The 25,744-nt window shown below is 42.3% G+C and overlaps 1 protein-coding gene across 3 annotated transcripts in view; it reads left to right on the forward strand.

Annotated features, from left to right (window-relative positions):
- Positions 1-25,744, forward strand: part of ERICH6 (glutamate rich 6) — a 176,012-nt gene that overhangs the window by 53,817 nt on the left and 96,451 nt on the right. For all 3 annotated transcript variants that reach the window (XM_069213356.1, XM_069213357.1, XM_069213358.1), the window contains exons 4-6: positions 14,953-15,011; positions 15,098-15,223; positions 16,652-16,753. In XM_069213356.1, coding sequence (XP_069069457.1) covers positions 14,953-15,011; positions 15,098-15,223; positions 16,652-16,753 — 287 coding nt within the window. The remainder of the gene's footprint in view (positions 1-14,952; positions 15,012-15,097; positions 15,224-16,651; positions 16,754-25,744) is intronic.

Raw genomic sequence — 25,744 nt, forward strand, 5'->3', positions numbered from 1 at the left:
CTACCCACAATAAATATGGCTCCGACCCTCCTGAAGTCTGAAGCGACATATAGCAAAAAAGAGTGCATTTCTAAGGCTATTTCTATTCTGGACTCATTTTGGGATTAAAAAAACATGGACTTTACCTCCCCTTGGTGTGAGCATTGCTGCTGTTAGGTGGGTTAAAAAGGTTAAATTACCAAGGTGGCGAAAGGCTTGCCTAACGTAAGCAAGCAATGGAATTAGGACCATATTATCTAAGATAAGGCAGTCCTCTTGAGCCAAACGGGAAAAACTGGCCTCAAGTGCGACCCATAATTTAAGCCACAAGAGCAAGGGGGCAATTCTCACTTGGTCCTCCAGATAGGGCAGGTCGAGTTCTAAACGTGAACTATAACTTGCAGTAGTTTGGAGATAGCCAGTAGCCTACAGAAAAATGTATTTTCAAGAGACTCCAGATTTTCTGGTGTGGCGTAGCCCCAAACACCTGCGCCATAGGTTTTTACTGACAGGCATATACTCTGTTACAGCAGTAACATTTCCCTGATTGGCTTGTGACGTAGCTTTTTTGCAAAGCTGGAGATCTCCTCACATGTCCCAGCAAACGTCTTGGCTCTCTGAGTGCGTAACTTGTCCCATTTCAGGTTGGCGTAAAAATAAATGCCTAGATAATTAAAGTTTGATACTTTACCTATGGGTGTTCCCCCAATTGAACATTTTCTCACTCGCGTATTATTTGAACAACAAGTCATGGTATAGGATTTCTGGTGGTTAACCTTTAAGTTAAGGTTTCCATTGAAATTGTTAAGAGTCAAGCAGTGTCTGTACACCATCAGCCTTGCGCCCGGTAAGAACCATGTTATTAGTGTAAAGGAGGATGGGAACTGGGTGGGACCGAACTTAAGGTACATCCTTACCTCTTTTGACGAGCACTGAGTCGAGGGCATTAATATAAAATAAGAATAAAAAGGGGGCTAGGATGTATCCCCACCTTACCCCTTGCATTGCCCGTATTGATTGAGTACAATCTCCATTTTGAGTATAACGCACGTTAGTAGTAGTATCTCTCAGTGTAGACGCTTAAGGAGGTCTAATAGAGGGACCTCAATTCCTGCGATTCCATCAAAAACTCAAAGCTTCCCTCTCCCTCTCTCAATGAGGTGAAAGGCACAGGAGAGGTCCATAAAGGCCAGATGTAGAGAAACTCTCCAGACTTTGACGTATTTCCCTACTAATAAGGATAGGTTAAGAGTTCGTTTGATGTGCCAAGTCCCGACTGGAATCCATATAGCACCTCACGGGGGCGAAAAAAAGGAGTTGGCTTAAGCCCAGTCTTCCAGCTTTCGTAAGATTACCCATCCTAATATGTTAAAAGATGAATCCAACAAAGAAGTAGGGCGGTAACAGGCTGGAAGATTACGGTTCACTTTAAAAAAAATTGGCACTATGATTGATTCCCTCCATGATTCAAATGGGCCTTCCCTTATTCCAGCATGGAGTACATTTGTTTTAAAAAGGCTGAGAAGGTGGAATTTCTGCCTAAATAAGTCAAAAGGGACTCCATCAGGGTCTGGCACTTCCCCTGCTGAGCATCTGAGAATGGCCTTAGTAACATTTAACACCTCATTATTGTCACTTAACTGGGACTCGCTGGGGGAAGAGAAAATAAAGGGGCTGGGGCTGAAGACTGATGAAGCAGTTGGTTGTCTGGATCAAAAACATTTGAGAAATGGAGTACTCAGTAATTAGCAGGGCAATGACATTCCAAGTTCGAATTTGGGCATTCTGTAAAGACGGAGCAGTTTACAATTTCCCAGAATGCTCTGCTGTCTCTAAATTGTGTGGCCGCTCCCAGGTCTTCCGAGGCTTTGGTTCATATTTCTTCCATTCTTTTCTCTAAGACAATTTTACATTTGTTTCTAGCTTTCCTCATGGCAATTATGTTGGAAAGTATCATATTAGTGGCCCTTTAAAGGTTTTTTGAGGGCAGCAAACTGAACCATTTATGGGCTGGGGATCTTTGTGTATTTTTTCTCTTCCCTTCCAAAACGATAACATATGGGGTGCATTCTGGTTGGAAATGTAAATGGGCCAACCGCGTGCCTTTTTGTGAAACTGGCGGCTGTGTGCTGTATAGAATTTTTGAGGAGGAAGGGCAGAGGGGATCTATTGCGCAGTCCAGTATGGCATTACTCCTCTATGGCGATAATGTTGTTCGGGACCCCTGTAATTGGTGGGAGTGGAGGAGTGACTGTGGAGGTACATTGGAGTATGAACCTCTTGGTTGAAGCCCCCTGTTGTCCCCCGCGTAACCTTACAGAATTCTACTTTGCACCTCATTCAGGGCTGTACTCTGTCAGCCAGAGATTTGATCTGCCCGAGCAAGTCCTGTCAGAAGCTCTTCAAACGGGCCTCCACACTGATAAAAAAGGTTTACAGCAGTCTTGGATTGCTGCATTAAGATTGAGCTTATTAATATTGTTAGAGGCTAACTGGGAGGTATGAGGTTGAGCCTTCTGCGTCCCTGTCAGGGTTAACAGGTTATGGTGCTGCAAGACCAGCTGGAGTAGCCGTTGATGCTTTCCCCCCCCCCCCACCCACTTCCTTTTGGAAGGGTGTGATTTATAGGCTCTGGGTATGGGACGGCAAGGGCTAGCAGGTGAAATATCATTCAGATATTCATGCACAATACAGGAGTTGTTGGGTTTGACCATTTTGTAGCTCTGAGCTGGGAATGTGATGAGTAGAGGTTCTCTCTGGATGATGTCCAATTTGTCCTCTTTGGACCTATGATGACTTCAGTGGACTGAACCTTTGATAGGATAATACAGAGGTCTTCAATCTAGGATTCGCGACCCCCAGGGGGGCCGCAGAGTCCTGGAAAGGGGGTCCCGCATTCCCCCAACTGAGTGTTAAAATGCCTGAGGTGAACTTTGATGTATTGAGTCTCCTGGACTGTGAAAGCCACAGACAGCTAAGGAGGCCTTCACACCAGGGTGCCTGCTTCCTGAATGAAATGCAAATGTGCTCTACGAGCTAATCTGCAAATGTAAAAGGTAACCTGCAACTGTAAAGGATGCTGGACAGCTGATCAAATCACTCACAGCTTTGTGATGACAAACATTTATTCTTTTTTTAGGGGTAGTGCAAAGAGTTAAGAAGTGTGTGTGCTTTTAATTATAGTTACACATCGCTTACTTCACCTGGAGGTGTTGAAGGGACAGCTATTTAAAAAAAAGGTATTGCATATGCTCTGGTATTACTTAAATCTGCATTTTGGAAGCACAGTTTTATCTTAAACCTCTTTGTAGTGGCCTATCTTATACTGCGTTTGCATTAACTAATAGAAGTTTCCTAATGTACTACAGTGCATTTCCCAATAAGTAACAACTTTCTTTTACTTATTTTTCATTAAAGCTGGTTGTTATTCTATATGTAGCTACCTGACGGTGAAAAACTTAAAAACAACTTAGAATATTTTGGGGTTTATTAATGAGAGGCTTGAGCTGCCGGAGCATCACTTTTTTGACGTTTCAGCTGCACAAGCCTCTCAATCATCCATATGAGGTGACACAAAGCCACCCTATGTGGCTTTGAATGGCCTCATAGATATGGAGTAAAGCAAGGCAGTGCAAGCCACTGCATTGTCTTACTTTGCGTCAAGGAGAGGTTCCGTGGGCTTTGTGGTGGGTGTTCCCACGCAACACCCATGGATTTTGACGCTACCCCAGATTTACAAAATCATGTAAACTGGAGCAGTGCCAAATCCTTAGGCCTCCCAGAGCAGGCATAATGAGGAGACATGTTTTAATTTCTCCTTGTTTTTCCTCTTTCCATGTGTGTGGCTATCTGCCGCACATATAGAAAGAGGTGCAATGCCTCTCTGGATTGTTTTTGTGCAGCAAGTTTCCCCTTCCTGCATAAAAACAATCCTTGTTATGTTGGTGCTAGGCAGCAATTTGTGCACCAGAGCTGGAGGAAAGGACAGAAATGCATTGTATTTCATAAATACGGTCCATTCCTGCCCTTTTGTATTGGTGTAGGGCAGTGTAGCAAGAAGTCCTGTGGCACTGTCCTACACCAAATCCTCATAAATGAGGACCTTTGTTTTTAGCTACACCTTTGGCCACGCACCCACACTCACTGACCTTTGGTTTGCTAAACACTTTTTAATATTAATACTATTTCCTCACCGTAAAAATGATTTGCTGTGGGAAATGGGGACATTTATTATTGACGATGATGAGGAGTACCAGGCTCTAGAAATCTTGGTCAAGAGGGGGTCCTTAGTTGAGAGGGGGTCCTGGCACCAAAAAGTTTGAAGACCTCTGGGATAATGGGATCTGTTATCATCCTTTGCACAACATTTACGCAGTCCTCGACCGAATTAAGTTTGGTGGAACTGGCTCCCATTGCTGTGAAGAGATATGAGGTTATTAAGGGGGTTAGAGAGAACCTTTGTCCCCTACATTTTTGCTTCGAGATAGTCTTTTCTTTCCCAGGCTGAAATATTTGAAGGGATCAGCCAGTTAGTTATTCAAGTTTGTTGCGGAAGAAACATACCATTTACATTTTAAGTCATACCTTCTCTCCTTTGCTTCTTGGTCTTCCTTGTCGTTTTCTACTTTTCCAAATGTAGAATTCACCAACCCTAGCCCGTGGGACCAAGAGGGAGGGCCCAGCAATTGTCGGCCGCGGATGGGAGCAGATGGGCCGGGTCTTGCCCCGGTCTTCACCTGGGCTGACACCAGGGCTCCTCCAAGCAGGCTCTGGACTCCTCACAAGAGGTTTAGGGGACTCGTAGTCCCTTGTAGACGTAGGCGTTTCTGGTGTTTAGGAATTATGCTGGGCCATGACCTGAACTCAGGGATTGTTCCTTTGTGGATGAAAAGAGGAATATTTTTGGTGCTCCTCAAGTATATGCAATCTAACTCAGCCTAGAAGCACATCCTCAGCCGATACTTGGGTCTTCAGTATCTTTATGATGATCGTTAGTGATGAAGAACTGGCTAAAGAAAACTATTTTGTTCTCTTTACTGTGTGGCTCCTTTAAAGCTCGTTCTCTTATGCATATGCTTGGGCCACAGTGGGATTCTGACGGTATCTCCCCTCCTCTGACCTCGAAGGGTGCAGAGACCAAATGTTTCTCCCATGTCACTGCATCTTCCACAGGGCCAACTGGCCTTGAAGATGGCCATTGCCACTGGCTTGGATACTTCAAACTAAGTCTGCACTTGGCCACAGTGAAACGGCAGGGCCCAGTCATGTAAAGACATTACCAATAAAGCTGGGAGCTAGTGGGGTCCTATTACATAAAGTTGCCTAGGGAAGGAGCTGGCATGCACATCCATTTTATTTGCCCCTGGCACTTTGGAATTCCTCAAAGGGCTACAGACACTTCTGTGCCCTCTCCTGTAACAAAAATCACGCTGGTGTGATCTCCAGGGATCATTCCCTCATTTCCGTCGGTATTATGGATGCATGTTCACAGTGTGCATAAGCAGTCCCCCAGTTTTGATGCACTTATCATCCTACATGGTTTTGAAAGTAAGATAATACAATTAGGACAAATATCAGCACAAAAAGTATTGACATTGCATTTTGTACATTATAATGGCAGGCAAGTTATGTCCAGTGGTGGCAGCTATTTTGAAATAATCCTTATCGACATTCTAAATTAAGCACTTAGTTTATAAATATGCTACACATGATGGTGTTATGTCTTCACAATGTGATACAGAATATCACATGTTAGTATGATTTCAGATAAACCTACTGGTCTGATTTTGCTCCTGTTTTTCGGGGCATTCATGATCAATGTCAGTATAAGGTATTTTAAGGACAAAACTCATCTATGCATCTTGTCCGTCATTGCCATCTATCCTTTGTTCTATAAACTCTCTTGTTTATTTTTTATTTTTTAGAAGTCCCTGATCCCAAGCACCCCTCCACTCAAAATTAACATTTTATGCACGTTAGGTGCATTATTAGTATGCCATAGGATTGAGGAGATGCTAAATTGGTCTCCACAATTTCTATTTTTGATCGAGTAGCTCTTTGTTGATTACAGCACTATGTACTTTTTAGGGTGCATTTGCGGCACCCAGGAGTGATGCCCACTTCCCATACCATCTAAATTAATTAAGACTAGCAGGTAGAAACAAATTTAGGCCCTTTGTGTGTTTTTGTATTGTCTAGATAAATTCAAACATTATGTCTTTGGTTTTTGCAATACTGACTTTTAACATCATAATGAGCTCAGAATGAATGCTCATCACAATCGCCTTTGATGCTCCTGTTTGGTTTTATCTTAGTCGATCACTAACATCTTTATGGCTGAATGTAATGAGTGCAGGATGGAGGGTGGCATCTGCCTAGGTAAGAACAACAAGGACAGAAGGACAGCGCTTCCTTCTTTTCTTCTTTCTATCTTGCGTTCTTTTGTCTTCAGGTATAGGCTGAGAGGAATGAATACATTTTTTCCATAGGAAGTGTGGCTCCTTGGAGTCATGTAGGTTCCAGACCCCACGGTGCATTGTGGTAGCAGAGCTAGGCATGCCCTTCATAGGAGTCCCTTATCCCTTTAGTTGGTTATAATCCAAATTTTCAGCTTATCAAAGAAATTAATTAAAATTAATTGAAATAGACCTGCACGTGGTGTTTCATAAACCCTTGATAACAGTGTAGCAAAGCTATGGGCCTTCCCCATTTGGTGGACCTCCAATAAAAGAGTTAGACTTAGGATGTAGTTTATGTGCATTCATTTTTTCTCATTCATATTGCTGGACCAATTTGTTTTTTACTGTCTTGATTGCCCTGTTCATTGATTGTTATCCATGCTAATAAAAAGTTATTTAAAATAAGACTGGTGCCTCTCCAGAAGGATTTCGGACCAGATATGGGCACCCGAGTGTTAACCTACCCTTTGATTCGCCACCAAGAAAAGCACACCTAGGTCAATATTGGGGCATTATACCTTTTAAGAGGGTATGTTCTTTGTGGAGGAATTTGGACCTGGGATTTGGGTTGCCATTAATTGAGAGTTTTAAGTGGGTAGTTAGCGTAATGTTAGGAAGAGTCCCAACAATCAGGCTTAGGATTTTCCCTTTATAGTACCAGGCCTTGCATCACCTCACCAAACAGTGGTTGCAGTAAAGCTAGCCCACTTTATAACTGCAGAGCTTTCTTACTTCCTAAGAATTCATGTGGTTCAGAAGCCTACCGTTTCCCTGATTCCATTCCAAAATACACTGGGACATCCTTCCCATCATTCGAGTCACAGGAATGTCTGCTGATGGATCCACACCTACTTAGATGCCTTGAAGAACACTGCTCTGTATTTGTAGTGTCCAGTGAATTTTGCTCACAGTGTACAGAGATGTTGCATGCTTAGCCCTAGTGTGGCCTTGATGAGGCCAGCAGATGAGCGTGTTCAAACCAGACGTTTCTGCCTTGAGCCACTATTTCCAAAACTCATTGGGAGTTTGAAGTTCACATTGGTCCTATTGGAGCTAGGGAATGTACTGTGCACAACGTTGGAGCTGACAGAGTTTGAATGAAGAGCCCATATTCTTGCGATGTTATCGGAGTCTATGGCCGCGGCTCCCCTGGCGGAAGACCACCTTCAATCTAAGAGATCCCTACCAAGCATATGGAGATCTTTGTTCTAACAGCAGACCCCTGCTAGAGCACTGTTGAAAGCACTGAGTCTTACTGAGCGAGCCCTAGGTTTAATGCACCCTGTTGACGAAGTTTATTGTTTCACAAAAACAAACTGTTAGACCTGTCAGTTCTTGGCTTGGTTTCCCCTGTCTTTTTGGACTCTGATCTCTTGTTTTTGACCCTGTGCTGAATTTAGTTTTTGCTGGTATTAGGACTCTGGGCACTTTACCACTGCTGACCAGTGTTAAAGTGCAAGTGCTCTCTGTCTGAATGGTAGAGGTGATTGATTTATTCATGATTGGCATATTTGATTTACCAGTAAGTCCCTAGTATAGTGCACCAGGTGTGCCCAGGTCCTGTAAATCAAATGCTACTAGTGGGCCTCCAGCACTTATTGTGCCACCCACTTTAGTAGCCCTGTAAACATGTCTCAAACCTGCCACTGTATTGTCTGTGTGCAGTTTAAACTGCCAGTTCGACCTGGCAAGTGCACCCAATTGCCAGGTCCAAACCTTCCCTTTTACTACATGTACATCGCCCTTACAGTAGGCCCAAGGCATCCCCATGGACATGGTGCAGTGTATGTAAAATGTAGAACATGTACTGGTGTGTTTTACATGTCCTGATAGTGAAATACTGCTAAGTTCGGTTTTCAGTATTGCAAGCCCTATCTCTCCTATAGGTTAACATGGGGGTTGCCTTGAAATACCTTTTAAGTGTGATTTCCCATTGGGAGCAGATAGAGATTTGGAGTTTGGGGTCTCTTAACTCACAATTTAAAAATACATCTTTTGGTTAAGTCAATTTTCAGATTGTAAGTTTGAAAATGCCATTTTTAGAAAGTGGATTTTTTTGCTTAACTATTCTGTACCTCTTCCTTCATGTGGAAAACACTCCTCGGTCAGGATGACAGTTGGGCTGTTTGTGAAATCACTCTTGACAGTCACACAAAGGGAGCCGAGTTGTGCCCTGCATATCGGGGTGGGTCATCCTTGGCTAGAATGGAGGGAGGAGCTGATGCTTACACCTGATTAGGGCTCGCACAAAGCAGTCGCCAACCCTCTGGAGTGTGTCTGGGGCAGGGCAAGGAAAGGCAGGGTCTTGTGCACTACAGAGACCTTCCTTTGAAGTTTGCCTACTTCAAAAGCAGAAATGAGTATAAGCGTTGGACCTCTGAGACCAAAACTTTAGAACACTTCTTGACTGAGAACATTTTGCCACGAAGAAGAGCTGGATGCTGTAGGAGGGACTGCTACTCTGCCTATTGCTTTGCTGTGCTGGCTTCCTGCTTGCTGCTTCTGTCCTGGGTAGTGGAAACTGGTGTCCTAAGGAAGAAAATCCATGCATCGATGCGCCCTCAACTGAAAATTGCCGAAGTGTCTGTCTTGCGGTGGAAGAATCGACGCAGGGCCTGTGGGATCGATGCAGCGCCTGTTCCACAGCAGCTCGCTCATCGTTGCACATCTGGATTTTCCATGCATTGTCCCTAGATTGACCCAGCACTGCAGTAAGGAACCAAAACTGCGTGACCGTAAACAGACACATCGACTCTCCTGTAAGGAGAGAACCGACGCATCACCTCCCCTGCCAGTAAGGAACCGACGCATCACCTTGCCTGCCAGTAAAGAACCAACGCATTGCCTCTCCTTCTAGGAGAGAATCGATCACCTCTCCTGCCAGTAAGGGACTGACTCATCACCTCTCATGCGCAGTAAGGAACCAATGCATTGCATTGCTTTTCCGGCGCCTCACCTCCCCTGCAGCCCGCATCATCTTTTTGATGCATCCCATGTACTGTGTGTTATAAGGATACAGCTATTGATTCCTATGGATTAAGACTCATTTAAACCTTTGAAAAGTGATATCTTTACTTGTGTATGTTACATTTTTGTTGTTTTGGTCTTGTCTTATGTAGATAAATATTGGCTATTTTTCTAAACTGGTGGTGGTGGTGGTTTATCTTAGCTGTGAAGGTCCCTACTTGGACAGGATGCGAACCACTGCTAGTTAGACCCTATTTCTAACACAAACTATCAAAGCATGCATTTGGGATTGTGTAATTGAGAACAAACAGATGACACTGGGAGTTTATTCCTAGGGTGTTGGGTTGTCATATCCTTTGATTTATTTTTGAGACTGTTAGGATTTTCGTGTGAACTTGATACTTCGCCCACCTCTAAATTGGCTGGGTGAGCCTCTAGTTTAGCAGACTGAGCATTCCTTACTCTTGTGAATCCACCTGATCTAACAAACTCTAACTGAAGCCCTTAATAATTGTTTATATGGTACCTCAAACAGGAGAATAATTGCTGCAAAGAGCAACCTATCACCTCCACAGAGGACACGTCTAGGACAGCGTGACTACTTCAAATATTCTCTAAGAACAGCCTACCGCAGGGGTTTCTCTCAGCTCCCAAAGAAGTACCCACTTCAGACTTTCTCAGTGACTTCTTGCAATGTGCTATATAATTCCTAAGGTTACTTCTTCTACTGAGCCAGTCTTCCATACTTAAGGTGTACAAGTCCTTTTGTACCCCATCCTGACCTTGGTCCCGGGGACGATGAAAGAAACATCAACACTTATAATAAACTCTGGGTTAAATTGGCCCCGAGAATAAATGCTTACTAAAAGGCCTTATGCAGTAAGCCTATGAAATGGTTAGATACATTTTGGTCTGGATTTCTTTCTTCTCTCAAAATGTATGTTCTCTATATAATACATTTGGACTATTTTAATATCTACCTTTATCTGAAATTAGGTGCTTAATCTCTTAAGTACATTGTCCCTACTTTTTCATCCTTCTCTATTTTACTAGTGACTTGCTGACACTTGTTATTCTACCACGTGTCCTTAGTCCGTATCAGTCCAAGTATCAGGTACATCAAATATGTTCCCTGTATAGAACTGCTTTTACCTCTGAAATTATCTATATCCTTCAATGTATGGTAAACACAATAGCAAGGTGTCTTATTTAGCTATTCCTCTAAATAACCTTTAGAGTAGGAAAGGCACAATTAGAAACTGTTTTCTGGTACCATACGTGGCATGTAGCCATTACACTTTATCACATCACTATGAAGAACTTCCACTTCCCTCCGAATTCAGCACAGCCCTTTAACATTCAGCAAACACACAATAAACGTAGTTTTCTCGTTCATTAATGTTTTATTTATCAGACTAAGCTCGAAGCCTACGCTCATACAACTCTTTGTTATAATCAGTGAGTGAGTTATGGAGTCATACCTCATTTCATAGGAAAAAGAACATTAGCCAAAGAATGGAAGCTGTGTTGCCTGTGGTACATGAGCTACTGAATAGTTCCCTAACAATGGGTCTGGTTCTGAAAAGTGGAAATAGGTGATGGCAGGTCCCTTGCTTAAAAAGCCATTGCTGGAACCTACTGACCCAGAATACTACTGACCTGTTTCTTTGTTGCTATTTCTGGCTAAAGTCACTAAAACATATATGTGAATAGTCAGCTCTCCCGGTTCATCGAGACTGCTTCACAGGGCACAGTCTATATCATGGAGTCAGCCCTGCTATTAGCCTCGGAATCCGTTTGTCAAATTCTGGATGCAGGATGCACATCCATTTTCTTGATGTTGTATCTCAGTGCGGTGTTTGACACCGTATTGCACAATTTACTTATTGAGCGCCTATAGCACTAGCTCCCAAACTGTGCACCACGGCACCCCAATGCTGCGGCAAATCGAGCCAGGGGGGCCACAGTCTCAAAACTATCAATGCTGTACACATTATTGTGGAGCTGTGAAACATTAGCAGATTGTTTCAACAAACTGCAGTCCTTCTAATAGCCACTAGATGCCAATATGAGCACATACCTAGGATAGAGAGCTTAGATTTCATGCATTTGGCAACGAAAGGTCGGTAATGAAAACTACATCTACAAAGTGAAAGATTCGGTGTATATTAGGAATGTGCTTTATGACCTTGGAATGTATTTACATGTTTTATGAAAGTATTGCTGGGAACATTGCAAACGTAAGACATGGCAAATACAACAATGCAGCTTAAAGCTAACTTGTTTATTGTTTCCTTCTTGTATATTTCATATCTGCATCACTATGCAACCTATGCGAACTTATTTGTATCTTTGATCATAGTTCACACACTTTCTCAGTTGCATTTTTTCAACTTCCAATGATAGGTTGCCCAAAATGTATTTATTTATTCCTAACTGTGAGTTTTATAACATACTGTCACTCAGTGGTAATGTATCAGAGGTGGGATAGTTTATTGATTTCAATGCTCACCATTGAAATGTATGGGGATCTGTTGGTCACAAATCTGAGTCCAGTGTGGCAGACTTAGTTTTCCAGTCTTCCAAAGTCAGTAAATTGAGTACTTTTAAAGACTTAGGTCACGTAGAAAACATCTGGTCTCCTGTGGCATAATGAGGAACCAGTAGGCATAGTAACCTTCACCATTTTACAAAGGGCTGTTGTGGAAAAATGTGCTGCCTCAATTAGTCATACTCAAACATGTATTAACTGACAGTGCCCATCTCCGGGGTCGATTGCAACAATTTCTCATAAATTTACGAAAGCTTAGCAAATGAGAGAAGCATCCTCCATCAATGTATAGGCCTCTAAAAAATGTTACTTCTGTAATCAATGATGGTTTAGTGTAGTGGTTATCAAACTGCACTGCCTCACCCCAGTGCCCCTGGCTGGTTTTGGCTAAATGTGTCCAGCTCCAGGTTGATCGCGCACAATTACCAGACCGATGCAGTCACTGCATGGCCCAAGGGCGCACAAATGTTGTGAAAAGAGTGGGTAGATTTATCCTTGCATTGCACAGATTATTTGCCGTACCTTCATCCCATTTTTTTTCGGGAATTAAAATGGAAGTACTACTGAGGCCAGATCCTCAACCAAAAAAAGTAATGTAAAGGCAGCAGCGGGTCGAACAAAGTTGGGAATCACTGGCCTATGGAGCCGCAGTATTGGACACACAGCCTTACGCTAGGTAGCCTCCTTTTTTCAGGGACGCACCTTCCATGTGTGTCAAAAGCCATTCTATTCAAGGGTGTTCAATCTGCAGCAGAGAGTTCCTCATTACTCCTCCCTGAGTCCTACATTATTCATTTTATGCATACTTCCCCTGGCTGAGAATATAGAACGCCATGTGTTTGCTGTAATCACCTGTGAGGATGACACTCAGTTGATCATCATCCTTTCCCAGGATTTGCAACCACGGCTACTTCTCTGAGGTTTTGCTTGGAGGAGGTTGCCAGGTGGATGTAGCAACATTGTCTAAAACTGAAAGCAGAGGAGACAGAGGTCCTGATTCTTGGCAAACAATCCCAACAATTGGTCGACCTCTTGGTGGTCCCAAACCTTTGGCCTGTTACCCAGTCCTAAGCCCAAGGTGAGAAACCTGGGCATATGATTTGATCACAAACTGTCCCTTGACAATCAAATCACAATGCTTTGGAGTCCTTAAAACCTTGATAAAGATCCTGGATGTGCTCCCACAAACTGCGAGGAAAACAGTGGTCCAGTGGTTATTTCAAGGCTAGCAACTGCAATGTGCTGTATCTAGGGGCTGTCACAGTCTTGCATGATGCGTCTCAACCAGTGCAGAATACAGCAGCTCCTCTATTGCTTAACCTTCTGAAGCGTGTCTCCCTGGAATCCGCACTTGACAAGTTACATTGGCTTCCAGTGAAGAAGAGGATCTTGTTTAAGGCATTATGCTACTGTGATAAAGCTTTGTCAAACAGTGGCCCTCGGTATATACAGTCTTCAAACCAACCCTAAACTCCTCTGTGGAATGTTCGATCCTCGGGAGCTAATGTGGTGTGCATTCCGAGAGTGAGAAGAGACCGTATGAATAGCAGCTCCTTTGTTTTTTTTTGTTTGTTGACAAAACTTTGGAACTCGCTGCCTGTCTCTGCTCGACTGGCCCCTTTGGAACTCTTTTAGAAAGAGATTGAAGACTTGGTTGTTTAGACAGAACTCTTTTGCTGGGGTTGTGAGTGTTTAGCACATGGGAGCCTGGATTGTAGCTCTGGGACACCTCGTTTGGAGGAAGCCATGCACTCTAGAAGTTCAATTATTATGATTATTATTATGATGATGATGATGATTATTATTATTTTTATTAGGATATATGTGATAAGATATAAAGGTGTTGGCTGGAGATAGAAAAAATAATATAGGCATGGCAAGAAGTAGGGTATAGGTAGTATAGATGTACTGGGTGTAATGATAAGAAGCAGCAAGGTATAGGTGGTGTAGATAAACAAGAATACGTAGAGGTTTTTCACTCTATTTTGAATAATACCACAATAATGTTACAACCCTCGGTCGTGGCTCATAGTTGTCTGAGAAGAAAAACGTGCACTCAGTAGCCGAACCTTGGCCAGCAACACAGAAGGTGCAGGGTACACTAAAGGTATGGCGATCACATATGATGTTATATTAAACACCCCATAGAACATATAGTGCACCTACATTACAAATATTAAAATATTGGTGCTTACTGAAACAAACCACAGAAGGTGCTGGTTACAACTAGGCGAAATAATTCTGACCCATACTCTAACCACTGTTTGTGCAGGGGGCGGAATTATGAGTTGTACATACTTTATCACACTGATTAATCAATAAATGCGATAAAGTCAGCACCACAGTTACATTCCGACAAGTCAACCCTGCTTCAGTTTAACAGGGAAAAAGAGCCTGGTACATACAAATACATGTAGATCTGGTGCATTTCACTATATTACTTAATTGAAGAGACATTTATTTTATTTTTATGCTTCTATGAGGCGGTTCAGAGTGATTTTGCAAGCTAAAATCATTGATTAAATATGCCTAATTATTAACATCAACAGAGTGCTATCATTCCTCACAGTATGTTTAACTAGAACTATATGAGGCTAAAAATGCATATTTCAAAGGGGAAAAAACCTGAAAAATTTCAGCACTGCTGAAGTCCGTGTAGACTGCCACTCAGAACCTACAAATATTTGTTTCTATCGAGCCATAGAAATACTTGTACATACAGGTAGCATAGCCAAGTACATTCTTATTTATCTAACTAGTTTCCTAGTTTTGCATTGAAGTGGGTAGCAGTATCATCTGTATTACACTCTTCAAGTATTTTCACAATCTGGTTTCAAATGTGTCCCTTTTTAGTACAGGAATATTTGAAGGAGGCCAACAAAGTGCATAAGTCAGAACCATCAGAAAATGGTCAACTCTTTTTAAAACTATTTCTGTGTAATAAACATAATTACTCCGTATCGTTCATAACCATATACCTTTATCTTTTCATCTTAGATGTGTTTTCAACTCTGGTGGAAGACCTAGGAGACTTAAGTGTTTTGTGTGAAATGGAGGTATGAACAAACGATATGTGTTTTGCATCTTTGAATTTCAGAACACAAACATGGGATGAAAAATGTTTTTGTTTTCATAATTTCAGTTGAATGAAGATTTCTTAAAGATTTTTGAAGACTCCACACACACTCTTCCCAAAGTTGGACCTCCTACTATTCTAGCGTACAAACCAGAGTCTTCAGAAAAAGACAGAGATTACTCAAAGATACAGGTACAGATTATATAAACAATTATACAACACCATATCATTTTTCGGTTTGAATTTGTTTTGTTGAGGTCGCTAATTCATAGACACAGTCCTTAATGCCTCTGAAAAGTAAATTTCATAGCTTACTGGTATTCAGAGAATGTGAGTAAAGTGGGACCTACGGTTCAAGTGAGCCCTTCGTTAAATGCGGCTGGTTTTGGCGTGGAAAGAAATTGGCTTTGAACCATCCAACATAATGTTAATCTTAATTGCTTGCATTTGATAATCCCACATAATTTGCTGGTGGTGGGGATCATGCCGATCTGCAAACAAGACATACATAGTCATATTCACAAAGATTATACTACAAGTAGGTCTAGGGGTAGACTTATTCTTGTAGTATTGAATTCCAGGATTAAGGTTGGAGAACACCTGGGTTACTCCATCTATTCCAGAGGAAGAAATTAGTAGTCCAAGAATAAATCACAGCAAAATATTTGTAAAGTGGACACTGAGTACATAATGAGGTAGCTAGCCTACCTCAACTAATGGTTAATTCACAAGCTACAGTTCATGTCTTAATTTATCTTGCTACAGTGGTGGCTACTGAAAGTTTAGAATTACATCACTTCATGACAGATATTGTTCCCCAGAGGTGAAGCTAAAGAGACTTAAGTCCCAGTGAGTTTGGGAATGAGGGAATGAAAACATGTACAAATTCCAAAATCTGCACTTGAATCAGATTTAGCAAGTTTAGCAGTATGTTCTATCATATTAAGTGAAAAAGCAAAGAGATTTGGAAGAAGGGACATGCGATCGAGAGGCCACAAGCTGGATTTTCCAAAATCCTTGGTGGAAAGGAGAAAAAATGTGTTTCGATTTAGATTCAAGCTTTAAAAAAAAAAAATCATCCAGTTAACTAGCTTTTCAAGGGAGTTTTTTTTAGGTTGATTATGTTAGCAAGTTTGAGGACTCTGAGTAATTGCTTGATATCATCAGCATATTGATGTATGGATATGATTTTGGCTTGCAAAATCAGGCCAAAGCTATATTTTTCATGAACAATTAAGTCTAGTAGTTGGAAGGATGACCATTTAATGATTTGTCTAAAAGTGATATAACCATATTTGGTTTTTTTTTGCCTGTTGATTTGGAAACATGACTTCTGCTTTTTTAGGCTAGCAGACCATCAGACTTTGATGTGCAATGATAGGTACATAATAATATTTGTAAGAGAGAAAGCACAAATCATGTTGTGTGGTTTTTAGACGTAGGCAAAGTGAGACAGACATTTTAAAGCCAATATTTGAGAAGTATGAGAATCTTTGCACTTCCCATCAATGACCATTGTACTCGAGTCTGTAATAGTGGTTACTTCCAGTGTAGTTTTCATAACTAAAAAGAGAAATATTTTGCAGGATAATGTTTTAATGATGCCTTTAATTTTACTAGATGCTTGTGGAGTGCTCATTGAGTGCATTATGTGAATTCTGTGGGAAAACGTTAAAACCATTCCCTTTGAACTATCTTCTAAGCTTGGAAAATGCAGAACAAGTAAGAATTTTAAGTTCTATTATTTTACTGATGTAGTATTTGACTAATTACGGAATTAGTGATTTACTTGATCATTTGTTCATTCACTGGATCTGGATTAGTATTTTGCTGCATGTATTATTAACTTTGTAGCTGTGTAACAATAGACCGTTTGCATGGTGTAAGGGTAGGGGAAAGAGTACATCATAATGGCAGCTCCTGATATAGTCTGGAAATTCATTGTGTGTGTGTTTGGGAGACTTTTTAGTCCTCTCCAGTGGACATCTGAAATTAAATGTTTGTACCTCTAGCATCTACTAGCTTACACATTTTTTCTTTACTTCATTCAAGTGCATGGATTTATTGTGAACCCTCCTCATTCAGTTATCCAACACTTATCACTGGTAAACACCTTAGTAGGATATCTACAAGATCAAACACATTGACACAATTACAACCTGGTAAATGTATGAATATTGGTTTGTCCATGAAACCTTCAATGTTTTCTTGCTGTATGATAAGTGATTTACAATCCAATGCAAAGTTGGATTTCAGTTGAAATCACACCCATAAATAGAAAAATATATTTATTTATATATATATATATATATATATATATATATATATATATATATATATATATATATATATATATATATTATCTACTGGCAGTCTCCAGTGGGTAGTTATAGTTAGGACCTAGTTTTTATGGAAGAAGCTTTTTTTGTTGTTTCCAATAACTTTTAGGCCGTTTGACAAATCTTCACAAAATTTTCCAAACTAGTTTGCCACTCACTTCAGCTGCTGTCTTGAAAGGTTTCACATGATTCGTCGATCGGAAGCCACGAAAAAGAGGAGGAGGCCCAAAACGCTTTACTTCTATGCAATTTGCCATAGGGATTGTGAACACAACTATAGCCCCAACCGCTGGACAGAATTACACCAAATTTGGCAGAAAGGTAACTCTTGGTTCAGAAAGAGCCCTTTTTGTTATTTGGTGTAATCAGCAGTTTTAGAGTAATTCAATAAAAAACACATTTGTGGATCTAGGGACTCCGACCCTCTGTGGATTTGGCATCCCCTGTGCGGAAATCTGAATGGCTGCCAACAATTCAACTGGGAAGTGTTGGCAGCCATTTTGGGACTCAAACTTAGCTGAGTCCCCCCCAAAAAAGTAAAAAAAAAAAAAAAAGGGGGGCAGGGTAGGAATATCCTACACCCATGGTCGAGTGCTGGGGCTCCCCTGGGATCCACCAGGGCAGGAAAGGATTTTTTTTTTTTTTTACATTTTGCTGGAAATCGCAGAGCATCCGTGGATCTGGCATTTTTTTTTTTTTTTTTTTAACCGTGGGTTTCCGCACTCGTTTTGTAAACAGCCCCCGGGTGTGCTAGGTCCGGGAGGCATTAGTGCTATAGCAAAGAAAGTGAGGAGGGGGGCACATGCAGCCCTCCACTCATAGGCTCTTGGAGCCCCCGGCACCACCTCCTCCCAGGGGCTTTTTTTTAGAAAAAATAGAAATGGTCCGCGCTGACCCCGTTCTTGTTCCTAGGCATAGCAGCAGTGACCACCACCTCCCCGGGGCATTCTTAATTCATTGGAGAGGGGAAATGCAGGCCCCCCTCCAAAGCCCTGTAGGGCCCCGGGGACCACCACTTTCCAGTGGCCAGAAATGACACTTAAGTGGATGCGGCCCGTCCTGGGCCATAGCTAGCCTCAGGGACCACCACCTCCCTGCGTCAGGCTGTGCAAACTGAAAGGAAGGGGTCGTTGTGGCCCCCCACACCCAGAGTTGGTAATGGCCCTGAGGACCGCCACCCCCCAGGGCCGGCTCCTTATCTTCATAGGCGCCCACCCTCTGGTGATACCAGTTTGCTTTCTTTTGGCTGGAGCTTCAACAGCTCCCTGCAAGCGAGAGCAAACTGTAAGTCTGCTCCCAGTGGGTGGGAGCAGGAAAAATGCTTCCGCTCACTGGGAGCGAACTTTTCATCTGTTTTCCTGCCTGCTGTCAAGCGAGCAGGAAAACAGATGAAAGGATTGCTCTTGAACACAGGGAGCAGCATTTTTAGCAGCTCTCTACATGCGGTAGCAATGTCGACAGGACCTTGGCCACGACCCATACACAATAGTAGTATGTTATTTCCCACCTTTTTCCAGGACGATGGACAGCTTGTTAAAAAGCCCCCAGAGCGTGATTGCTGCCGATTATGGAGAGGCGTTCTTGAAGGAGTATGAGCACATCTCCACCAAAGAAGCACTTAATATATTTAATTAAGAGGAAGTACCCTTGTGGGGTGGAGAGTAAACTCTTTGTAGTCTTGTCGTCTTCTTAACACCAGGATTTGTGTTATCAATATGAAGACGCTTGAGGAACAATAACATTGCCAAAACTGCAGACACACAAGGTCACTGGAGACATTACCTTGGGCACTTTTCTGCAGCTGTAGTGTTGAATGTTTACTGGACATTTACCCAGCGAGACAGCACTTACTAATTAGCCAGTAGAAAGTACTCCACTAGGGTAGACAAAACTGTGGCCTCTTCTTGGATAAATAAGCAGGTTAGGATGCATTCTGTCACTGATGCACATTATACAGAAATTATACCTCAACCACCCTTCCACCCCCCCCCCAACTTTCCCACTTGAGAGGCCTAGAAGGGGTTGACCAAGCTCCCCCCCCTCCTCCCCACTGTATAAAAACATAGAAAAAAACAAAAGTGCAGGGACGTTATAGTTCAGAGTTAGCATTAAAAACAACTTACAAATTCACTGAAAAAAAACAAAGGTTACTGGGGCGTTATAGTTAAGTTCTGAATTTAAAGGCACAGAACCATACAAATTCAGCTGTTACAGTTAGAGTTATTTCAGGTAACTAAAACTTGTGCCATAAGGTAAATATAACTTGTGCCTTCGCCATGTACTGCTAATTACTCCAGATATTACATCCCCCACGACATCTATGACATTATTGATAATATCACTAACATTTGCAGCAAAATTATTGATGTTGCGCATATATATATATATATATATGTATATATATATATTTATATATATATATATATATATATATAGAGAGAGAGAGAGAGAGAGAGAGAGAGAGAGAGATATGACTTGGTGTGGTTTCCCCTAACTTTTTGCTCTCTGACCTCTTGTTATTCTGACTCATTTTTGCTGACCTTTAGGATTCAGGGCACTTTACCACTGCTGACCAGTGCTAAAGTGCAGCTGTTCTGTACTCTAAACATGGTAACATTGACTTCTCCACAATCAGTATGTTTAATTTACTTGTAAGTCCCTAATAAAGTGTTCTATATGTGCCCAGGGCCCGTACATTAAAATGCTACTAGTGGACCTGCAGCACTGAGTTGTCACTCACTGAAGTAGCCTTTCAAACTGTCTCAGGCCTGCCATTGCAGAGCCTTTCAAAATGTCTCAGGCCTGCCATTGCAGAGCCTGTATGCAAAGTTTTAAACTGCCATTTTGACCTGGCAAGTGCACCAACTTGCCAGGCCCAAACCTTCCTTTTTACTACATATGTCACCCCTAAAGTAGGCCGTGGTTAGCCCCAAGGGCAGGGTGCAGTGTATTTAAAACATTAGACATTAAACATTAGACATGTATTTTTAAGTTTATCATGCCCAGGTAGTGGAAACTGCTAAATAATTTTCCACTACTGCAAGGCCTATCTCTCCCATAGGTTAACATTGGGGTTACCTTGAAGCATTGTTTAAGTCCAACTTTCAATTGGGAAAATATAGAAATATGGAGTTTGGTGTCTCTGTATTCACAATTTAAATTCACAACTTATGATGAAGTCAAATTTGTACTTGTAAATCTGAAAGTACCACTTTTAGAAAGTTGGCATTTTCTTACTTTAACCATTCTGTGCCTCTTCCTGTCTCTGAATACACATCTGGGGTGAATGACAGCTGGGCTTTGTGCATTCCTTCTAGACAGTCACACACAAAGGGAGCTTGGGTGTGACATTTGCATCCTGATGGCCCATCAGCAGCCTGATGGGTCTTCCTGGGCTAAATGGTTCAGAGGAGCTGACACTTAACCCCTGAATACGGTTGTGCCTCTCCTCACACAAAGGGCAGGAAATCCTGTAGAGTGTCTTTCAGGGTAGGAAGGGCTGGGACCTTGTGATCTTCAAAGGCCTCTTTGAAGTCTCCCCACTTGTAAGACACATGTGGGTATAAATACTGGACCTCAAACCCCACCAAATCAGAATTCTACTGGAATCAAAGACATTCTGCCAGGAAGAATGACTGAGGTGCTGCCAGGAGGGACTGCCACTCTGCAACTGCATTTCAGTGTTTGCTTACTGCTTGCTGTATGCTGTGCTGTAAGAGGGGCTGCCACTTTGCTACTTGCTTTGCTGTGTTAGCCTGCTGCTTCTGGCCTGGAGTGAGGGGTACTGTACTTGCTCTCTATATCCTTGCAACTAAGATTCTCTAAGGGCTTGTTGATGTGTCCCCTGTTCTCGAAGTCTCAGAGCCATCAAATATTTCTCTACGATTTGCTATTATCGAGGCCTGTTCTGAGTGAACATTGACCTGCTTTGTGAGGGCCAAGGCATCCATGCTTATAAAAGCTGGCACTGCCCGATCATCATCTGGGCTCAGCACGCCATGTACTCCGCATCAGATGAACTCAGTCTTCAGTTGCCAAATGCAGCGGATTCCTGAGTGACGACAGTGTCACCTTCCATCTACACCTTCCAGATCTGAGGCGTTGCCAGAGTAACAGCAAGACCTGCATTCCCCCCAACAAAAGGTTGCCAGATGAGTGCGGGTCAGTGCAGCCCCAACACGGTCCAGAGGTAGGATTGCACCGCTTCCCAACCCCAGGAAAAGCCATCACCAGCTGCAGCTAGTGTTCACCTCACGCAGAGGAAGATACTTTAAAAATAGGGCCTGTGTGTTCTTGGTGGCTGTACTGTGCTCTCTCTGGTCAGCGGCTAAAATTGTAAGGAGCATCGGTCCCGACGGGCCCTCTTAAGGACCCATCACACCTGCACTGGCGAATGTTTCCAGCTTTAGAAAAAGACAGCGTTTGAGTAACAAAAAAAACTAACATCAGTTGCATCAAAGACAATGTTCATAAGCATTTTTTACCCAAATTGAGTATGACTGAATTTAACATTGTGTTAAATGCAAAAATGTGATCTGATGATTTCCATAATTTGCACATGAACCTTATTAAGTCTTCTTCAGTTTTTTAAGAAACACTGTTTTCAGCCAGAACTTAGCTTGTTGATTGTTTCCACTAATTCACACAGTTCAGAGTGACGCAACGTTGCTTGAGTACTTAAGATACTTTAGCGAGGGAAGTGTATTACTTACCTTCCATGCCTGTACAGTTACCTATTTTTTCATGGTTCAAGTGAATGGCTAGGTTGTCCGCAAAGAGACCAAAACTGCAATTTTAATTGTGTTTCCAGATTCTTTAACCCAAAATTTTCCTGAGAATAGAAAGAGGAAGTAGAATGCTGTTGTCCTAAAAGATGTCTACAAAACCAGCTAATCGGCTGTTTGAAATTTTAGATGTGTGGACAGCCGTATAGACTAGCTCCATCAATCAGATATGGGACACTTTTGAAACATTAGATGTGTGTACAGCCCCATAAGCTAGCTCCATAAAATAGATAATGGGCACATTTGGACAAACCGACCATCACCGCCAGGACCTGACTGGGAACCAAAAGCAACCCTGCAAAAATGTTCAAATCAACAATGCTCCCTTCCTCCTCTTTTATGAAGCCTCCCCACTCCTCCACATGCTCTAATTACTTAGGAAAGCCGGAGAAAGTGATGGAGGTACCAGCATTGGTACCCTGCCTTAGTAACCGGCCTCCTAATGCTCCAGCCGACTGGAGAAATGACAGTTGGGGAAAAACAGGCTTTCTGGGCCTGATCACTACCACCATCTGCGTAAACCTTTGTCTCCTGCCGCACAGCTAGTAGAATCGTTAAGCATCAATGTAGTAACCTCGTATTCTTCAGAACCTTGGTATTAAACATAGATGGTTGTGTCAGATAATATTCGTCATCAGTTACCAAAAGCAAGAGTAGCACAAATGCTTAAGAAGTTAATTCTTATAAGGAAATAAATCACAAAACATGTAGGCCCAAACAACACCGCTATTGGAGGAATGGCATATATTTCAAAGTCATTAAGTAGCAATACATCATGTGATCAAACAAGAAGATGCTCCATACGTGCTAAGTGAAAATGTGCTCGTGCAATTCATGAAAAATATGTGACTCTGTGTGTGTGTGTGTGTGTGTGTGTATGTATATATATATATATATATATATATATATATATATATACACACAAAAACGAGAACACAGAACAAGATTCTTTGATGGGTCTGCCTACTGCTAATTTTACTCGGTCCTTAAATGCCCAAAAGCCGGGTATCGGGTACGGCAATATATGAATCGTCGATGTTTCTACCCTCTTAAGAAGAATGCACTTTCCATGCATCTAGCGCAGGGCCTTGATCAGGACTGGGCATGGAACAACCTGGAGCCGACGAAAAGCATGTACGACCTTCTTTAGTCCTGCCAAGGAGCATACATCCTTATTACAATAGAATGTGTGCTCCTCACCTTATCAAAAGTGACAGCATGAGTTCCTCGTCATGTAGAGGGGTTGAATGTAAGAAAGACTTCGATTTGAGTGAAAGATGCACACAAATTAATTATATTTGTCGCATCCCAATAAGCATTGTGCACTCCCCGCAGTCCGGCAGGGTGGTAGCAGAGGCAGGCGAAGGCTCTTGCACACAGGAGCCGCTGAGATCGGCCTAAGCCCTGCGAAAACCAGGGGCGCTCTTCTACGGCGGCACAGGGTAGAGCTTGAGCCTAGGAAGGAAGCCGTGATGCACCGGAGAGGGAGGCACACAGGAGGCCCTCGGGAGGTGACACACCCGTTCATTGCTGCAGACAGCAGGTGGAAGCATTTTGTTGAGTAGTCAGACATCATGCCTAGTTATTGGAAGAACTGAACATTGCCCATAATCCTATCTTTTATGTAGAAACGCTGTTTGAAGATGGTTGGTTTACAAACTAAAAAGAATAGCTGAGACACACCCCTGGCAAACTCCTCTTCCTGAATAAAAGTTTAAGTACTCTCCCAGCCTGCCCTGTGGCCAATCATGACACTGCTCAGAACAGCCACCAAGTAATACACAGGGTCCCTAACTCAATAAGGCGAGAGATCTAGGGAAAAGCACCACAGGTAAGCAAAATCACTCCCCTGAGTTCTAAGAAAATCAGCTCAGTCCAAGAGGACAGAAACTGTGATGAACTTATCACAATCAAAAGTTTATTCACAATATAGATATATATCCAAAAAGAATATACATTTGCTCAATCAATTATTCATCATTACACCCCCCCTATGTTTTTTTATCAAAACACAAAAAGAGAGAGAAAGACAGACAGGACCATACATCACATCTAAACACTTATCACATACACATACAACATAACATAACATTTCAAGCATTAAACCATAAATATCTGCAAGTCATAACAAAAAACATTAAAACTGCTATCCAAAACAACTTGATAGAAATAAACCTCATATGTACAAATGCTGATAACTGTCTTTCACAAGTTCATTGACTTTACTCAAACAAGTGCATATTTGAGAGTATAGTCCATTTCCAGAATATCTTTCATTCATATATAGAACTTCCAATTTAATTATAAGCCAACATGCTCGCTGCTGGTAATAGTCCTTTAAACGTTCACTGACTTTGCTCAAACAAATGCATTTTGAGAGTATAATCCATTCCCAGAATATCTCTCATTCACATGTAGAGCTTCCAACTTAGTATTAGTTTTCTTTCACGCACTGATTCAGTGTGCGGTGGTTGGTGTGAACAGACGCAGTGCACTTAGATGTTTAGTGCTCTGTAAATGCGGACATTTGTGATTAGCCTATGCATATGTATTTGGACTAGATAAAGACTGACAGAGAAGATTTGATGCACTTTCAAGAATTGATTGCCCTGAAGAAGGTGGCTGCAAATAAGGGGTACCCCTCACGCAAGTCCACTGAAACGCGTGTCGGCGAGTTTGTTGGCTTACAATTAAGTTGGAAGCTCTACATGTGAATGAAAGATATTCTGGGAATGGATTATACTCTCAAAATGCATTTGTTTGGGGGCAGGTTGGCCTATTTTTATGAGGGCAAACTGCCCCCAAGGGGTGGGGGCAGAAACCACTAGGCACCAGGGACTTTCTTTTTTGTGCCAATTTCACAAAAGGGCAGCAACCCCTTAGGCAAGGGTCGTTCTCCTGGGGGACACATTTATTTTAGGCCATTTCTGCTCCCATTTGGGCAGATCAGCCTATGTCTATTAGGCCGATCTGTCCCCAGGGGAGCAGAAACCACTTAGGCACAAGGGATTGCTGTGTGTGTCTGTATATTTGTTTTGTTTGCAGGGGCAGCCCCTTGGGCAAGGGTCGCTCCCCATGGGGGCTCATTACTGTTGGCCATATCTGCCCCCCTTGGGGGCAGATCGGCCTATTTTTGGAAGGCCTGTCTGCCCCCAGGGCGGTAGAAATCCCATCAGAGACCAGGGAAGAATTTTTTTTTTTTTTTTTTAAAAAGAGGGTCGGGTATGGCCATACCCTCACCCCATATAAACGGGGCCAAAGTTGTTCTGCCCACTGGTGGGCAGATGAGGCGATGATCCCTGATACACTCCCGGGGGAGGAAGGACAGAAAGCCTGCTAGATGCCAGGGATTTAAAAATCAAATAGTGGGGTGGTGGCTACCAACCAGTAGGGGCATGGTTATGCCCCCACCCCAACTGAAGGGGGTAACAGTCTTTCAGCTCTCCCCCACACACTAAAACATCTTATCCCACGGTAAGCAAAAGGACATTTGATTATTTTGGATTTTGGTTTTACATTTGGGCTATGAGAGCTTTTCTCACTCTCAAAATTGTCCCATTTGGAATGGAGAGGGCTGCACTTTTTGGACT

This window comes from Pleurodeles waltl, chromosome 11 (genome assembly GCF_031143425.1).
Source record: "Pleurodeles waltl isolate 20211129_DDA chromosome 11, aPleWal1.hap1.20221129, whole genome shotgun sequence".
Taxonomy (NCBI): domain Eukaryota; kingdom Metazoa; phylum Chordata; class Amphibia; order Caudata; family Salamandridae; genus Pleurodeles; species Pleurodeles waltl.